Source organism: Idiotropiscis lumnitzeri, chromosome 20 (genome assembly GCF_059441095.1).
Source record: "Idiotropiscis lumnitzeri isolate Australia: NSW breed Sydney's pygmy pipehorse chromosome 20, RoL_Ilum_1.0, whole genome shotgun sequence".
NCBI classification, from domain to species: domain Eukaryota; kingdom Metazoa; phylum Chordata; class Actinopteri; order Syngnathiformes; family Syngnathidae; genus Idiotropiscis; species Idiotropiscis lumnitzeri.
Window position 1 is genome coordinate 12,679,644 of NC_142410.1, and position 18,034 is coordinate 12,697,677.

Here is an 18,034-nt window from a genome sequence, read left to right on the forward strand (position 1 = left end):
GACAGACAAAGGCAAATCGCTTTTGAAAAGGTTTCTTTAGAGCTTTTTCTCCCGAAGGGTGAAATTAGTTTGAGCCAGAACCTAAAACTGCAATTGGATGATAAAACTGAGCAGCTTTAATTGATCTGAATTTATTGAGTTGAGTCTTTAAAACATTTCACCAAATGACAAATGGACAGCGAGGTGAATTCAAATCAAGCCTTCAAAGTTCTTCATCTTGCGTCGTCGCATCCTGGTTTGCGAAGGCTTTCTGAAGTCCAGTGATCCAAGGCGACGCAATCGCAGAGTCGCAGCTCAAACGCGTCGGCGCGAGTGCGCTCACTTGTAGCCGTAACCCGGCAACGGCAGCTCGTGACCCTCCTTGGCCTCGAAGAAGGTGTAGGACAGCGTGATGGTGTCCACGCGAGCCATCCCGGGGTCGGCGTCAAACTCGGGGTCGATGTAGAAGAAGACGGGCATGTCCACCTCCTCGTGAGGGTTCAGACGCTGCTCCTCGAAGCAGAAGCACTGAGCAAACACAACGGGAGGAGGAGGAGACGCACCGGCACGCACGCCAGCGTCGAGGGGGCGCTGGTTACGCGACGACCTTTTGGATTTGCCACCTTAATTTAGCCATCGTGGGCAATTGAGGACTTGTGGTCATTGGAAATGTTGAGCTGGCAGCAGACACATGCTCAAGCAAAGCCAAAATATTAGAAATAAAGAAATTGAAATGCCAAACATGAATAAAACTGACAAATGCCCTTAAGAAGTGCATTTGAATTGTTTGAGGTCATTAAATAAGTCTTGTCTGATAAGAAACTATTTTACTTTATTCAATTATCCCATGACATCATTGTTTACCGGATTCCTTCTGAAGAATAAGGTAGCCTATAAAATATGACTTGAAAAACAAAAAAATACTAAAGAGTTCATTGAAACATTTGCATAAATATTTTCTTTTTTGCTTATCGGGCCCACGGGTCCGAGAGAAAACTCAAAGGCATCCCGAGCGCGGCCCACCTGGATCTTGTTGAAGTACTGCCCCGCGTCGAAGGGCACCACGTTGTAGGTGGAGATGCCGATGATGGGCTTGTCGGTGGGGTTCTTGGCCCTGTAGAAGGCCAGCGCCGTCTCCCCGGGGACCACCTGCACCGCAAGCCGTCACCGTTTGGCAAAAGCGGCGACAACCACGAGATCAAGCGTGCGAGCGAGCGTCTTACGAAGATCTCCGTCTGCTGAGGTCTGAAGTTCCACTGCATGCTGGCGTGCGTGTCTGCGTTGAAGGTGACTTTGATGATGCGCTCCTTGACGGGTTGCATGGCGGCCACCACGTCCGAGTCGTGACCGGCCACCGCCGTGCCGCCGAGTCCCGTCGCCTGGCGGGGAAGAAAAGCCCGCGTCACAAACACCACCGCGTTTTATGATATAGGAGGCCCTTCCCAATTTTGAGGGACACACATTCAGTGTCGTCATCTCGGACGTCGCTTAACACACACGCACACACACACACTCACCTGGCAGTAGAGCCTGTAGAGCGGCACGGCGGCGTAGGACAGGCCCACCATGGCCACGCCGGCGGCCGCTACGTACGTCAACACCGTCCTGTTGCGAGTCTTGCGCTGCTCCTCGAGGCTCGGACGCCTTCTGCTGCTCTTGAGCCCTCGGATCTGAAAGTGCGGGCCCAGGGCGATCCTCCGCCACAGGAAGTGCAACGGCCTCTTGACGTCGCAGTGAAGAGCCCTAAGGCATCTCGGAGGCGGGAAGATCGAGGCTCTGAGGCCGCCCAGCGACTGGCGGACGAGCGGCGACAGCAACATGGCAGCAAGTGCATCACCTATGGGGACATTATTGGAGGAAAACCATTTGAGTATTTCAATCCACACGTATTCGTAACCACAGTCACAAATGTGTCACATGAATCTGCAAATGTGTGATTGAAATACACATTTGGAAATGCTTTTGCTACAATAATGGACCCATAATCATTTGCATTGTGCACAACACTGCAACACTCACCAATTATTATTATTATTATTAATATTCAATCCTCCATTTGTTATTTCCTCGTTCGGGATGAGGCAACGCACACCTTGAAATGGTCTCAAGGGCAAATCTTGACCAACATTGGACTGGGCGCTGTTTACGGTCAGGAGACGTGATGTATATAAAAAAATAAATAAATAAATAAAATTGAGGGGAAAAAAAACACTGACCATGCCCAAATTGTTTGAATACATCAGTCAAAGTTCAGGATGGCGTAATTATCGATGCATTTTTATTTTGACGTCTCTCGGATATCATGGCAAATATCTGCAATTTAACTGGATTAAAACCTATTTAATTTGTTTAAAAAATAATAATAACATTGCAAAGTGTTCAAATGAGGACAAGTCTGACCTGCAAGTGTCCACAGTGCAGCTCGTCCGATTGCTAGTTGGCACGAAGGGGGAAAAAACTCAAGTGAATTAAATGACAGAAAAAACGCTTAAGTCATATAACAAAGGCGTCGCCCGATCATTTTCTGCACTTTGTCATTCACTGGAAGAGGAGAAAAAGACAAGTGGACATGTTTGAAGATGACACATTACACAATGAAGCGGCGTGCAACACTTAAAATCTTCCGGGTCCGGTAGCGAACAAAAATCAAACAAACGTTCCCCAAACGGTAAACAAAGTTTATTAGCGACAAAACCGGGTACGATTATCGAGCACTTAAACGTGAAAATAAGCACTGTATTTTCTATTTGCGATGCCTGGATTCTGTATGAAAAAATAAAAATTATTTCTTGGTTGTTTTGAAGAAAATTCTGCGAGAATATAAAAGTTCGGCTTTGGATAAAACAATAAATCTCACATATGATCCATTTCATATTTTGTGACAGTTTTTTTTATAATTATTAATTAACTAAAAAAGCCCGGCGAGACCGACTGAACATTTTTTAACGCGTGCATATATACTTACCAGTGTTTATACAATTATTCCGTAGGAAGAAAAGCGCTATACAAGTGACAGCCCATCCACATCTCCATTTGCACCAGTTGTACAGTCAATATTATATTTCACTTTTTGCAATAATTCTGAAACAACTGATGCAAAAGCATCTCATTTGTAATATTCTTGAGCGAATTCACAGCGAGAAATGAAGTAACGGAAGACACTCTCACATAAGTATCTGCGTTTTTGTTTTATAAGTTATTAGCATTTAATTACAACACAATAGTGGCACGTTTTTGCCTGTGTTTTAGAAAAGTGCCAAATTGAAAAACGCTCCATAACCAAACATTTCAATCTACTTTTGTAATTTGGAAGCCAATTAAGCATTGACGCGAACCAGCGCCAAGCGCCTACGGTGGCCGCGCGCGCCCAAAAAGGCGCGTGTGTTTCCCGGCCGTCCTGCTGGTGTGAGCAATGGAGGGGGTGACAGTGGGCCAGGTATTTGATGCCGAATGCATCCTCAGCAAGCGGCCGAGGAAGGTGAGTGAGCCCCAAGGCGGACCGGGAGGGGGGCAGCGGCCCTCCAGGAAGCTCCTATAAGATCGCCTTTGTGCTCTTTTGCAGGGCAAGTTCGAGTATCTTGTCAAGTGGAGAGGGTGGTCGTCCAAGTAAGTAGCTAGCCTCTCTCGGCTAGCCGCAGAGGCTAATCGAGCACGCACGCACACACATGCACCCGTGGACGCGCAGGCACGCGCACGCATGGCGAGCTCGCAAGGCTGGAAAACGGCCAGCCGACAAAATGACAAAACAAGAAGAAGAAAAAGAAAAAGAGCAAAACATGGGCATTGTTGCTGCTTTTTCTCTCGCTTCTGGTTGCCGTTGTGCGAGGTGCTGCCTTCTTTTTGTCTCAGCGAGCTCTACAGGCAAAAAAAAAGCTGCCGCTTTTTGTACTCGTTTATCTGCTTTTTGTTGCTTGTTTTCAGAAGAGCTCATTTGAATTGGTTTTATTTTCAATTAGGTTATTCTTCCTCTTCTAAAACAACAAGTCACATCGAATCAATCCTAATAAGAAAAAATGTGAGCAAATGTGACGTTTTCATGTGGGCACTGTCTTATTCTCTATTTTTGTTTTGCTATTTTGCTGTGTATTGTGCTGTTTTGTTGTTATAACAAGCTTGTTACGCATCGGAGGCTGTTCAATGAGATTCAACTTTATTGACAAGAGTCAAAGAACAAGGCAACAAAATACACATTGTCATCGAATTGTAATTGTAATTCGGTAGCAAATAAAGTAGACGTGTGCAAATATGTCAACCTGAGTGTGCAGGGTAGGACGCTCATCACCGGCATCTTGCAACTTATTTCAACTTGAGCAATATAGCAAATAGTGTGCCCGTGATAGTATAAAAAATGAATAAGAAATGAAAACCTCGGCCAAGTTCGAGGCGTAACATTTGGACGGATGCGGTTCCTCACGTGTGTTGTGATCTTGTGCTTTTAGGCACAACAGTTGGGAGCCCGAGGAGAACATTTTGGACCCGAGGTTACTTGCGGCCTTTCACAAAAGGTTTGTGTTGTGACTAATTGGATTGTAATAACAACACGACATGCGAATTGAGACGTTGATTCATTTCGGTCATTTTAGGGAACAAGAGCGAGAACTTTTGTTCCAGACGAAAGGAAAGCGGCCGAGAGGACGACCGCGCAAGTTTCCGGTAATTTCTATTCATTTTCTTCTCAAAAGCCGAGGGAAAAAAAAGAAAAAGAAAATCTTGTCTTTGTGTCATTTAAAACTCGAGATCATACCATTGTTTGGAAATCTCTTTTATTGCTCATATTTTCGTATTTTATTTGGATATTTATTACATTTGTACTTAATTCCTACTATTTTTATGCGTTAAAATGTATACCTTGTTTTTATTTGGTTTGCTTTTTTTTTTTTTGACAAATTGTATTTTCTGATCTTTGTTGCTCGCTGCCCACCTTCAGCTTCCAGTTCCAGCCGCCGCAAAGGACAGCCGCTTATCCTCGTCGTCGTTCTCCGGCGTGTCTTCGTCGGCGGCGTCATCGTCCGAGGAAGACGACGAGGAGGAGCGTGAGCGCAAGAAAGCCAAGGGGGCGGCGATGGCCACGGGGGCGGGGACAGCCACAGTGGCGGGCCCCCGGCTGCTCCCCGCCCCCCAAAGGAGGCCTCAGATTCTCCCCGCCAAGGCCGAGCCTCATCGCAAGAAGCGCGGGCGGAAGGCGCTTCACGCCGACGTGGGCGCTTTGAGGCACGCCAAAAGCAGGACGCCGCCTTTGCCCTCGGTCCCGAGCCACCACCAGATGCTGCCGGCCTTCCTACGCAAGTATGGAAAGTACGAAACCGTTTATACGGCGTGCACAATGTCACTCGCCTTGGCTGCAGTTCACGTTTGAATGTAAACAAACAAGTGCGGTTAATAGCTCCAAAATGTGATTTCCTACTTAATGGCGTCAATATATTCAGAATCATGAAGACAAAGGATGAATTGCTGTCGATACGTACCTTTAAAAAGCTTTGTTGTGCTTTCCCAGGGTGGAGTCCCGGCCGGGGATTAAGAAGCCGCTGCAGCCGGCGAGCTTCACCTACACGGGACTTAGCCGGAGTGCCAGAGACCTCCACGGCGCTGCACAGAGCTCGGTTTTCTCCCAGGTGTCGGCCGCATCCAAAGGGGGCTGCGCTTGGAACCGCCCCGCGCCCGAATCGTCGCACTCGCTCAGCAAAGCTGGCGGCTCGCCGCAAAGGAAGACGTCGCACGGCGAGCTCAAACGCTCCATGTCGGGGCCCGGCGGCAGCGGCCGTGGCGACGCCCTCAAAGGGACTCCGCCCCCTATGAGAGCTGTCTTCGGGGGCGGCCAGCTGACGGCGCAACGCCCCGTGCCGCCGCTGAGGAGGCAGGATAGCCACAGCGGCCACGCGGCTTTGCTCCAACACAAGCGAGCGCTCGTCAAAGCGCAGTCGTCGTCCTCGCAGCGGCCGACCAATCAGACGCTCGGCCTGCGGGCGCTCAACCACCACAGTGTGACCAAGACGCCGCTGGCCGGCCATCAGGGCAACAGCGGCGCGGCGGTGCGCTCCAGCTCGCGGAGCGGCAGCCTAGTCGTCATTCGAGACTCGTGCGTCACTCCCGGTGGGCAGCGTCCGGTCGTGCCTGCAGGGGGCGCCGCCGAGAAGGCCAGGAAGGACACGTCGGGCGGCGGGCGGCCGGACGAGCGCAAGTCCGGCCGCGGGCTTAACGAGCTCAGCACCGGCGACTCGGACGACAGCAGCAGCGGTGAATGGGAGCGGGACGCCGCTTCGTATCCTAGCGACGGTCGGCCTAGCTTGGACGCTACCGAGTTGGACGCCGAGACGGACTGGCGGCCCACGAGAAACCTTCTGGAACACGTTTCTGTCACCGATGTCACTGCCAACTTCATTACCGTCACTGTCAAGGAGTCACCCACCAGCGTGGGCTTCTTTAACGCGCGCAACCACTAGCCACTCTGGCGCCGTCCGCCACGGCCGCCGCCGCGCGGGATGGCGGATGGCTCAGTTTAGCCGCAAATTGGTCAGCTTCATCGGAAGCGGAACGTCGGCGGTGTATGAGGGCGGAACTGCCAGCAAAATGTAAAGTAGCTATGCGGGATGGTCGTTGGAAGTTTTCCACACGCAAGCGATCGTCGCCACGCATTTAATTAAATGCGAGAAGTCGCGAGGGCCGAGTGAAGATATCGCTCTCACAGGTGTGCTAATTAGCATGTCATCATCTAATTGAGGGACTGTCAAATGTCAGCCTGGCTCGACCGTTCCGCCTCCGATGTGCCAATTTGCCCGCTGGGCAGCGTGAACCGCGCCAATGTCACGCCAAATCCTCCAGCTGGACACTTTTTGTTGTTGCTGTTGTCATTTCCTGTTCAAATTGACAAAACAGGAAAGTAGGAAGTCGCCAGTGCCTCAGGTTCAGGTCCACAACATTACGAAGACACAACTCGTGATCTGCGATTTGGACATTTGACTGTTTGTTGTTTTTTTTTGTGTGTGTGTTTTGGACCAAAGGTGCTCTGAATGTTATTTAATTGTTTCCTCAGCAGTATTCCACACACACAAAGGATCGTTTAATTTATACTGTAAATATCTTTCTATCCACCTCAACCGTGTGCCTCATTTTTCAACATTTCAAAATAAAATCACCTAGTGGAGACGACTTGATGGTGTTCACCTGCCGCTACAGCAGGTGGCGCTGTCGAGCTTTCATTAGCGAGCGTAGACAAAAAACGGATTCATTGATGCCTACAAACGATTTGAAATGATTTTAACATGAACTCTTGATCCATGATGGATTAAGTAAAAAAAAAAAAAAACACCTAACTGATATTTAAAAAAATCCAATCATATTAACTACGTGAGCTCGTGCCGTTGTTGCTGCAGAGGTGGAATTTTCCCCAAAGAAATTTGAGCAAACAAGCAAAAGGCGCGCTCACAGCGCTGGAATGAGTAAACACGCACGCAACACTGTAGTTCGCTGTTGCCACACGCACACGCACGATTAGTAGATAAATCATCAATTTGCAGAATTTTACAATCGGCTCACTTATTTGCTCCTTTCGAGACGCCACAAGATGGCAACAAAGCGCCGTCTAGTAAACACCGCTCTGGCGCCACCTTGTGGCATCTTGGTGCAGGGGCGCGTGACCAGGATATTTACTCCGAAAGAAATTGGCCCAATGAAAGGAAGTGAAATTGAACCGTAACGAAGGGGAGGGGGGGGGGGGGGAGGAGGACGTTGACATCTTCCGAAATGACGACAGAAAGATGAGAACGAACAAACAAACACACACACACACACATTAAGAGCACTGGTACATAATAGCTTCAGGTTTGAGTAAAAAGAACGAGTGACAACAGAATTCCGCAATTCCAAACAAACAAGTCCTTTAGAAAATGTAATCGCAGGAACTCAGCAAAATACCAAACAAGGCCTGGTGTTCGTTTTTGAGCCTCTTTTTTTCTTCATATAAATATTCCTACATATAGTAAGAAGCTAGGGAATATTTACAGTGGTGCCTTGAGATACAAGTGACCCAATTTTGAGTTTTCGCAATACAAGGCTTTGACTTACGAAGAAACATTGAAGCTATGAGTACTGTTTAGCAGCAGTGAACCGCGTTCTTAACAAACAGAAGTTCTGCAGATTAAAACAAGAAAAGCGTTCTGGCCACTCCCACTTGAAATTGTGTATTCCAAATTTAGCTCTTCGTAATCTGCTTTGCTTAATGCTAACACAAAATGGGAAGTGCCATAGGTGGGCGACCAAATAGCATCGTCATGTAGGAGCAAAACATGTAAACGGTCAAATCTAACAACTATGCGCCAGGCCGCGAAAGCATGCCAGCCCCTTGTCAGTCGGTCAGTTGGCGCACGAGCACTTGCACTCGGACACGATCGGGTACTGGACCGGGATCCAGGCGCACCTGAGGGCCGCCTTCCTCCGCACGCAGCGCCAGCGGAGCAGCGTCAAGCGCTTGGCCTTGGCGGGGGCGCAGCGCATGCCTTCGGGCACCGAGCACGAGCGCTTGTTGGCGCAGCGGCCCGCCTTGACGTAGCGCGGCCAGAAGCGGACGCCCAGGTCGCTCCACGCGTGGCGCACCGGGCACGCGGCGAACGACCACAACCACATCTGCAGCCGCCGACGGAGCTTCTTGCTCGCCTTCGACTTCTTGCCCTGCTGCGCCTCCAAGTCCAGGGCGCCGATGTGCTTGGGCAGGAGAAGGCGCGCAAGGGGTTCCGAGTGCGCGACGTCCGCGGCCCCCTCCTGCTCCTGCGGGGGCTGCACGGACATGAAGTGCGCGTCAAAGTGTGCGCCGAGCGCGCTTCGAAGCTCCGTCTCGTTCAAGTCCTTGTCGCGGGGGTCCAGCTGTGGGTCCGGGTCCTCCTTGAGCTCCACCAGCGGAAGGTGGTCGCTCGGAACCGGCCTTAGCAGCAGGTAGTGCTGGCACGAGGCCCAAGCCAGAAGGAGCGTCAAGACCAGCAGGGAGGGAAGTCGCGGATGCGCACGGGGAGCCATCTCCCAAATCTGTCGAGTTGTTTGGGCCGCCTCGCCTCACGTCACGTCACGACTCGTGGGCCGCGTCATGTCTCGGCGAGGTTCGGATTCTGCTTGTGGTGGACCCCTCCTTGGACTTTTCTTTTTCTTCCTTGCGCTCGACTGACGACCGAGCTGCGTGCGTGCACCCAAATATCATTCACCACTGGACTGGGCTGCATGGGACGTGACGTCATTAGGATGCTGGACCAACCCAGACACGCGCACGCGTACGTGACTAACAAAAAACACGCACGTAATAACACGCATGGAAGAAAAAATACAAATTTCCTTTTTACAAGCAACATAAACATGACGCACAAACACAAACACGCGCACACAACGACCAACACACACAACGAAAAGAAGTCAACTATTTTATGCGCAGAGCAGCTTTTTCCCCCGTAGATCGAAACGGCAATTTGCATAAAATTCCAAATAGAAATGATATAAAATATATTTGTCGTTTCAGTCTGTACTTTTTTTTTAAGTAAAAATAAATCAGTGGTACCAGCATGTACCTTGACTTAGGACAGAATGTGAGAACCAGTAGTCGGGCCAGCGCTGGTGTTGCATGTGCACGTGCACGTGCGCGGTGCCAGCGTTGTTGGCTTGTTGCACGAAGGCGCTCGCTTTCTTGTGTCGCATCCAAGTTGCGGAGCAGCAGAAAATTTCGCAGGCGGACGCGGAAGGCGAAGCGGCCGAGCGCGTCTGGTTTTGCTTCTCCCACTTTGTCACTCTCCACCCAAATGCGATGTTTTCACGTTTGGACTCACTCAACAAAAACAAGACTTCCTTGGCGGAGGTCACGGAACATTCCGCCGCCGTGAATGGAAGCGTTTCGGTCATTTTGCGAGCGGCGCCGCCGGATTGCGGAAATTTGTCCGAAGCGCTGAGGCGATGCTCAGATAAGAAAACTTCCACTTTGACTCGGGGCGGGGGACAGAACCAGGGGGAACACACCAATGTGTTTTTATGTTTTCATGTCGTGTGTGTCTGTTAACAAGTCGCGCTAGATGGAGAGCCAAACGCGCCACAAACTCCGGTTCCGTGAGGACAAAATGTCCAAATGACTTCAAGGAAAACAAACAAACATTTGTGGGTACGTTTCAACTGGCCGTCAACAAAGTGGCATGAGCAAATCCTCGCAAAGTTTCGCCTTCAAGATCCAAAAGGAGTGAAGGAATGCGTTCGACTTGATTTGAAAGGATGCGGAGACATTTTTTCGCGTGGCCTCGACCTCGCCAAAGATTCAAAGGTTGCAAAACTCGCCTTTCCCAAGAGGCCCCGTCATCGACGCAAAATGGATGAAGGGCTTTTTTTTTTTTTTTGCTTCACTTCACATCGCTTGTGAAATATTAAAGTTGTTTTTTAGGAGCTCATTCCGTCCACTTCGCACCCACGTGCACGACGTCCGCCGACACCGCGGCTCGGCCCTCCACGCCAACAAAGCTAGATCTAGCAACTTTGAAAATGTGTGTTTGTGTGGGGGGGGGGGGGGGGACGCTTACTTAACTTTTCAAAAACAAATATTACAAGCGAGCTTGGAAATGCATCTTAGCTTGTCCAGGCCAGATGAGACGTGACATTTAGCAACTTTTAGCAACAAATAGCTTGGCCTTGCGCAACGTTAGTCGTTAAGCGGGCCCTGACATTCCGCAAGCCGCCGCCGCCGCCGCTCGCACCGAGAGTTTCCTCGCCGCAACCGCAAAAGGTGACAGCGGCCCACGGAATGTTTTGGGAATAAATCAAGACGAGACGAAGACGACGCGGCGTCTGAATCCCAAATTCAGCGAGCGGCCGGCAAATTCCGAGCGCGTCTGCGTGCATTTGTTGACTCGTCACCGTCACAAGTTCCATCAGCTTTTATTCCACAAGGTGCACACGTTAAAAATTGTGAGAAGAGAAAAAAAAAAAAAGGCGACGTGAACAATCCGTGCTCCTCGGAACATAAATAAAAACAAAAACAAAGAGTGTGTCCCAAAAAGCAAAACAAAGCGTCAGCAACGTGCGAAGGAACCAACAGGAAGTGACGAGCAGGTAAGACAACAACAACGCAAACGCAAACAAACGTCCTGAGGCGACACGCGCATGCCAGTTGGAGCACAACACGTCATGCCAAGCACAAAAGCGAGTCGAAAAATACGCAGCGCTCATGAAAATCTGGGAAATTTCAACGTTGGAAACTTGCCATGGGAATCAAACAAAATGGAGCCTGCAAAGTCATTTCACAGATTTGTTGGGTTTGCAGCGGTGACGATGTGGCGCAATTGCAAAACGACACCCAGAAAATAATCCTTCTCATCAGAGCGCCTCGTTGTTGGCAAGGAGTGCATGCAAGTCGTGCAGAAACGGCCAGAAGATGAAGGAGAGGCTAAAAACTTTTCCAAAAGTTGGACTTTTGGAGCGCTGGCACGGCAGCTTTAGAGCGCCTCGTTGTTGGTTGTGAGGGCGCACGTCACGCAGATGAAGAAGAAGAAGGGAGGCCGTTATTTTTTCCTAACATTTTGAAAGGGTTGCTGAGACTTTCTGCTTCTGAACTTCACTCGCATGTGGGCAAGTCGAGCCATTTGTTTGGCATGGACGTCTGCCTCGGAAAAAAAAAACCAACATTCACGTTTTTGCAGTTTCATTCCCATGAAAAGTTTCCAATTGGAAGTATTTCCCAAATTGCGGCATGGTCAGAAAACCGTCACTTCAAGTAGACCAGGTCCCGTCCAGATTCACACCACTGACCACATTTTTTTCTTTTTTTGTCTCGTTTTGGTGGACAATGTGAAAAGTTCCAGTTGAGTTCCCGCTTGCATTGGAGATCATGCGAGTAACAGTCGACGCCGGGAGGAGGTCCGAGGCTTGGTCAAGTTGAACCAGCAACTTTGGTTTTCCATCATCACGTCCGATTGGCGCTCGACGCGCGCAAATGTCTTGACGTCCCGCCGCGTCAGGACTTTGGGAGGTGGGCGGGTCCAACTCGGATCACATTTGCGCACACCCGACACCAGAGTGCTTCTGCTTTGGGCCGAAGTGGCTACGCGACAAGACGAGCTTCTTTTCGAACAGTGCGACCTCGCATGCTCATCAACAGCAAGTGAGAAACGGGACAGTAGCAGATATCGCCATGAGGGGGCGCTACGCCTAAAATGGCCACACTGACACTTGAGAAAAGAAAAAAAAAAAAAATGGCCTGTTGACTTTTGGTCCACACAAAATCTATCGATCCAACGGCTGCGAAAACTCATTTTGGAATGATTTGAGAAAAAAAAAAAAAAAGTACCTTCACGCCGGGAGGCGACCAAGTCATGTGATGTCGATGTTTGGAGCTTCTGATTGGCAAACGTGATTTCATGAAGACGGAACAGCGCTCGCTTAAAAGCGGCCATGCACGTGCGGACGCGTGCGACGGCTTCGGGGGTCTACAGCGTGCTGCTGAGAATCTCCGACACTTGAGCGTTGGTTTGGTCGTCCGAGTCGACGTCCTGTCCGGCCGCCCCGTCCGGCTCCCGCCCTTCGTCCTGTGCCGCCGCCGCCGCCTCCATGCCGGCGTCCGCGAAGATCCTTCGCACGTGGGGTCTCTGCTCTCGGGGGCGCGCCTTGCGGCTCTCCAGGACGCAGTCGGTGCGGCTCACGTAGGTGGCGCCCTGCGGCGGCGGCGGCGGGAAGTCCGGGTCGCGCTGCTTGGTGTAGACGCCCTCGGATAAGGAGCCCGCGAGGCTTTCCCCGCTGTGTCCCCTCAGCCAGCGCTGCGGCCCGCTGAAATATTGGCCCCGGTGGCTCCGGGAGAGCAGCTTGCGCTTGGAGGGGGGGTTGGGGACCGTCCTCAGCTGCTGCGAGAGGCCCTCCAGCGTCTTGGTGGTGTGGCACAGCGCCGGGCAGAGCGGCAAGGACAGCGGGAGGTCGCCGGCGAAGCGGGGGGACGGCGACGTGGGGAGGGGCCGGGGGAGGGAGGGCGAGCGAGGCAGAGTCGACGGGAAGGCGGCAACGTCTTTGGACGGCGCGCCGTCTTTTGCCTTCGGGACCGTCGACAGCGGGACGTCCTTCACAGGCGGGGTGCTGTACCTGCACGACGGAAGATGACATTTGCCACATGGTCAGGCCGACACACGGGTGGAGAGACAAAAGTAAAAATAGTCACGCGGGTTCCGGTCATTTAAGGATGAGAAAACTACGCCCGCCGCAAAGAATCTGGCCCACGAAGCATTGATAGAATGAAGAGGCCGGAAAGATTTCTTCTTTTTTTTTTTTACAAACAATTTCGGAACGGCGTTGACATGCAAGCAGCACCACGTGAAAGCGAGCGACACTGACTTGAGCTCGTGGATCTGCAGCACGTCGGGGGCGCTCCCCCCCAGCGAGTGCACGGCCTGCTGGGACAAGTCCTGGGGGGGCGAGTAGGGCAGGTCCAGCTCGCGGGGGCTCAGCGCGTCGCTGGAGTCGTAGTCGCTGTCGGTGGGCAGGAAGACCTCCGACGACGCGTCCTCGTCCGAGCCCAGCGGCGAGTCTGAGCACAGCGGCGGGTGCGGGAATGATCACGGCTGCTGCTGATGCTGATGATGACGACGACGGTGGCGCTCACCACTGATGGCCTTCGTCCTGCACAGTTCGGGCGAAGGCGAAGGCAGGTAGTCCATGGCGGAGGAGGTGGAGTCCGTTTTGTGCGGGTCGCCGTCGCTTTCCGGGGCGCCGGCGTCCACCAGGCAGGTGACGGGAACGCCGCCGCGGGGGTTCTTGTAGCGGGCGTACTGCAGCGCGTCCGTCAGCCAGCGGAGGTCCCGACGAGTTTCGTCCAGCTGCTGCAGTCCACGTGAAAAAGTACAGATTTTGAAAAAAAAAAAACAACTCCTGACAACCTGAAGCTCACTTCAAATTTGGTAGCAAACGTCGAGCGCGCACACGTGTTGCTAAATTCAACATGTTATTTTTGTCTCCGAATTTTTGGTTAACATTTGCACACATGACAAAATGATACTCACACACACACACTGTGTGACCCCCCCCTTCTTGGCAATTTGTGGTTGGGGCATATATTTCCCAGACTTAAACATTACAGGGAGATGGATACACACACACACACACACTCAGTGCACGGACGGCTGCCAAGGGAGCACACACTTGCAGTTTTGGCGTCGGTGTGCATTAACGGCGGCGGCGCTCCCGACAGCCGACTGAAGAATTTGATTAGATTTTTTTTCACACGACGACATTAGGGAACATTTCTCTTCTTCGCTGCCTTCGCTCGACAATTTTTTGACAGACTGACAAGTTTGTGATGAAAATGGGCCATTGTTCACTTTGGCGGCTTGCGCTCGTCACGCCAGACCGAGTTAAAAAGAACGTTGGCAACACAAACGTCACGGCGCTTACCTGGATGTAGTCGAGTATGAGCTGATGTCTGTGCTTGGCGCCGGCCACCTCGCCGTCCGTGATGGCCTCCCGCAGCGCCTGCTGCGTGATGAGGGCGTCCAGATCCAGCACGGACGACAGGCGGCAGTACAAACTGATGAACTTCTCCTTGTAGGCGCAGAAGTGCACTGAAGAAAGACAAATTCAAGTCACACGAGAATGTCATCATTGCAGATTTTCAAGCATGCATTTTCTTTTTTTTTTTTTTAACAGTCTACAGTGGAGTTGAGCGTGTAGTACCACTTTCTACCACAATGTGCCAGGCAGTAGTGAGCTGCACAGGAAGACCCAGCAAACTAAGACACAGAACTAAATTGTATTCTTGATTTGAGCCCCCCAGTCACCGATGTTTTTTATTACCGAGCTCAAACATCTGCAGCGGCAGGTGCAGAAAGCCCGAGAGCGGCGTGTAAGGGTTGGACTGGCCGGGGGCCGAGCAGACGTCGTCGGCGGCCGGCAGCAGCAGCAGGAAGCAGACGCCGTGACCGAGCTCCACCACTTCCTGGCTGTACAGGCGCAAGTGTCGAGCCTGCAACGAGACACGTTGCGTGCAAATTGCTCGGCAACATTTCAATGCAATCGTTTCTCATCAATGAATCAAGTCAGCAAAAATATTTGCTGATGAGCGAGAAGCGCACCTGGTGCAGAGGTAGGTTGAGGTTCTTGAGCAAGGTCTTGATGGCCGTCTGGAGCTCGTAGTAGAGCAGCGGCGCGTTGCTTTCGGGTGTGGGCGGGGCCTCGTCGCAGCCGCCTTCGCCGTCCGGGTCCTTGTCGCCGACGGCCGACAGCGTGCGGATCCAATCCCACTCCTCCCTGAAAACAAAACGACGGAAACGTGAATTCGCCACGCGGCACGGTGGCCTCGCGGGATGCTCGCCCGTCTTGCGGTTCCAATTCCATCTGCTGTCCGTCGAGACATTTTCTTGTTCCTGTCGCTCGTTCTTTGGTCTGCGCGCATCCTGAAGGACGACGTGACAAAAACTTTGGAGGTTTCCGTCTCCAGGTGGCCAATAAACAGACGGAGCGCTCAGGAACATGTTGTTCAAAAAGTGACGAAGACGAGGAGGAGGAAGAGGAGGCCACGACGACGTTATTACCACGGCGCCAGACGATGACCTGCAAGCTGGTCGGACGCACAAGCGGCGCTCGGCGTACACCCACGATCGGTCGCCAGTCCGTCGCATGCCGACAAACAAGGCGGCGGTCGGCTTGGTAGAGAAGCGAAGGGAGGGAGGCAAGCGTTGTCGCTCAACGTCGGGCGTCGTATGGACGAACTTTTTGGAACTTGCAACCGACAGACAGGAAGCGGGAAGTCCGGCTCGCTTCCCAAGAGAGAAAGCGTCACGTGGACACCTACCTGGACACGTTGGCGTTTTCCCGCACGCGGGCGTGACACAGCACGTTGGGGGTCTTCTGGGAGACCAAAACCCGGATCTGGTCCACCGAGCTGCTGAGCTTCAGGTAGCCCAGGTAGAGGCCCGGCGCCAGTCGCTGGCTGCTGCGGCGCTGGAACGCCACCATGTCCTAAACAGGTCGCGGCACCCAAAAAAACTAAAGTCAGGATTTATGCATTGATCATGACTTTCTATTTTGTATTTAGTACTTCCAAAATCCAATCAAATGTTGAACAGTTGGAATCAAAGGACGGCGAGCACCTGCAGCGTGATGACGAGGATGTCGAGGGCGTACGGCTCCTCGGGCGTGGACAGCGACTTGCGCTGACTCTGCACTTTGGCCACCTGCATCCACTTGCCGCTGAGCAGCGCGTGCTGGCCGTCGGCGTCGCGCACCGTCACCAGCAGGACGTTGCCGTGGCGATCCTTGATGGGCTCGTAGTGGGCGCGGCCCAGGTTGTGGGTGCCCAGCAGGTTCTGCAGCTGCCCGGCGGCGCTCAGCATCTTGTGGCGCGCCTGCAGCGTGGACGACGACGACGTCGACACCGACGTGCTCCGACGGAGCCACCGCACGTCCTCCCACATGCACGAGAGCTGCGCGGCCCGCAAAACACGCCGTCGGTCAAACTATGGCTCGAGATGCGACAAGGAGGCGGCAAAGCACGACTTTGGTCTCCTCAAGTTACTTTGATGTCGAGGTGCCACAGGAGGGCAGCAAAGTCCTACGTTTGTCCCAATAAAACTCCTCAACTCACTTCCAAATAGTGGCTTGGACGACATTTGATTGATTTGACGGCGGAAGTCCAACCTTAGTGAACCAGAGGAAGTCCTGCATGAGGGAGCTGCCGTAGGAGTCGTCCACCTCCACGATGGGGATCTGGTCCTCGGCCGTCACCAGCAATTTGTCCTTGTGGTAAAAGACGGCCGCCAAGTAGATGCCCCTGAAGCGCGCAGCAGGAAGTGAGCCTCGCAAATTTCTTTTCTTTGGCAATTTGATTTTGGTGACATTTTCAAATCCCACTTTTTTTTGCAACCAACGAGAAATGTTTCCAACATTCAAATGATTGGACAACAGCGACAAACCTTTTCAGTGTCTTCACAAACTTGTTGGAGGAGTTGAAAAGATGTTTGAGACTTCTGGAGACCGACTGCTTCCTGCTGCCGTTCTGCAACTTGGAAGCATCTGCGTCAAAAACAGACAAGCGCAAAACATTTTTTTTGGGGGTTTCCACGAGGTCGGCTCGGCAGGCCCACTCTCCCGTGATGGTCCGTCTTTTTTTCCTTCCGTTTGCCGCCGATGCACAGCAGACCTTTTGAGGCGTCCTGCGAACGGACGTCAGAAGTCCGAAGACGCTCACAAGTCGAGCTGACGCCGGGACGCCACGTGGCCGACCGACCGTATCACCGCGCGGTCTTTCAACTTTTAAACGGCACGGACATAACGAACACGAACTTGAGCTGCTTCAGAAGCCGGCGAAAGGTTTGACGCACAAGAAACTCGAGACATTCAAGGCCGAGCGCTTTAAATCTCGAAATCTTTTGCAAAACGAGCCGACTGCCAGCTGCGGCCTACGGCAGCTCCTTGCGAGTGTGTTCATTTTGGATTGCGCGTCATCACCCCTTAAGTGCTTCATTTATTTATTGGATTTTTTTTTTCAATTTCACTCTAACGGTGATCGCTCGCAACACAAAGCAAAAGATGTTGATGAGCAAATGTCGGCGTGGATCTGGCAAACCTCTTAAGTTGAGGATTCCCGCGCGGTGTGGCGCTCACCTCCGCTACAGTCGTGCGAATGCGTGACGCGGACTTGCTGCAGCAGGCGCTCCATAACCTCCGTGTGGCTCCGCCTCCTGGGCTCGCGCCCGTCGCTCTCTCGCCAGTCTGACGTCGAAGTGAAGGGAGAACAAAATAAATAAAAGAGGAAGAACGTCAACAAGTGTGAGTTACAAATGTGAAATCTGAATAATAAAACTCATTTTGACTCAATTTTGGTTCGAATAAATAAATAACTCAATTATCTAACTAGCTATAGCAGCTTAGCGACCGAGAGTGCCTCCACGACTTTACTTGGCGAGCGACGTACACGATGCGGCAACTTTAGATTTCAGCGTGTTGAGGCGAGCAAATTGCAAATTGTAAATTGCATTTCCACTGGAACATTTCAATGGCTTAGTGAAGAAAATAATAATCAGCTCATTAATTCAGTTCAGTCTGGTGGCTTGTCTGTGTGTGTGTG

The 18,034-nt window shown here is 51.8% G+C and overlaps 4 protein-coding genes across 8 annotated transcripts in view; 1 reads left to right on the forward strand and 3 right to left on the reverse strand.

Annotated features, from left to right (window-relative positions):
* Positions 1-115: 115 nt before the first annotated feature.
* On the reverse strand, positions 116-2,624 carry cox11 (cytochrome c oxidase assembly homolog 11 (yeast)). The gene is made up of 5 exons (XM_088284532.1): positions 2,380-2,624; positions 1,497-1,816; positions 1,203-1,358; positions 1,003-1,128; positions 116-507 (listed from the first exon to the last, which is right to left on the reverse strand). The coding sequence occupies exons 2-5, from the start codon at positions 1,797-1,799 to the stop codon at positions 319-321; spliced, it is 774 nt and encodes a 257-aa protein (XP_088140658.1). The 5' UTR covers positions 1,800-1,816; positions 2,380-2,624; the 3' UTR covers positions 116-318.
* Positions 2,625-3,324: 700 nt separating this feature from the next.
* On the forward strand, positions 3,325-7,067 carry LOC148317861 (chromobox protein homolog 2-like). 2 transcript variants are annotated; one of them, XM_088283663.1, is made up of 6 exons: positions 3,325-3,457; positions 3,542-3,585; positions 4,419-4,484; positions 4,563-4,632; positions 4,907-5,274; positions 5,474-7,067. In XM_088283663.1, exons 1-6 carry the CDS (start codon positions 3,392-3,394, stop codon positions 6,417-6,419), a joined length of 1,560 nt encoding a protein of 519 aa, XP_088139789.1. In that variant the 5' UTR covers positions 3,325-3,391; the 3' UTR covers positions 6,420-7,067. The 2 variants fall into 2 exon arrangements, with proteins under 2 accessions (XP_088139789.1, XP_088139788.1); XM_088283662.1 differs by having other exon boundaries at positions 4,907-5,265.
* A 671-nt stretch (positions 7,068-7,738) lies between these two features.
* nog3 (noggin 3) lies at positions 7,739-10,726 on the reverse strand. The gene has a single exon (XM_088284923.1). The coding sequence runs from the start codon at positions 8,983-8,985 to the stop codon at positions 8,329-8,331; it is 657 nt and encodes a 218-aa protein (XP_088141049.1). The 5' UTR covers positions 8,986-10,726; the 3' UTR covers positions 7,739-8,328.
* A 127-nt stretch (positions 10,727-10,853) lies between these two features.
* ankfn1a (ankyrin repeat and fibronectin type III domain containing 1a) overlaps positions 10,854-18,034 on the reverse strand; it is a 38,786-nt gene continuing 31,605 nt past the window's right edge. For all 4 annotated transcript variants that reach the window (XM_088284910.1, XM_088284911.1, XM_088284912.1 and 1 more), the window contains 11 exons: positions 17,572-17,679; positions 16,881-16,980; positions 16,606-16,738; positions 16,059-16,391; positions 15,761-15,927; positions 15,042-15,216; positions 14,764-14,932; positions 14,365-14,531; positions 13,577-13,793; positions 13,309-13,501; positions 10,854-13,059 (listed from right to left, as the gene is read on the reverse strand). In XM_088284910.1, coding sequence (XP_088141036.1) covers positions 12,417-13,059; positions 13,309-13,501; positions 13,577-13,793; positions 14,365-14,531; positions 14,764-14,932; positions 15,042-15,216; positions 15,761-15,927; positions 16,059-16,391; positions 16,606-16,738; positions 16,881-16,980; positions 17,572-17,679 — 2,405 coding nt within the window. In that variant the 3' untranslated portion in view covers positions 10,854-12,416. The remainder of the gene's footprint in view (positions 13,060-13,308; positions 13,502-13,576; positions 13,794-14,364; positions 14,532-14,763; positions 14,933-15,041; positions 15,217-15,760; positions 15,928-16,058; positions 16,392-16,605; positions 16,739-16,880; positions 16,981-17,571; positions 17,680-18,034) is intronic.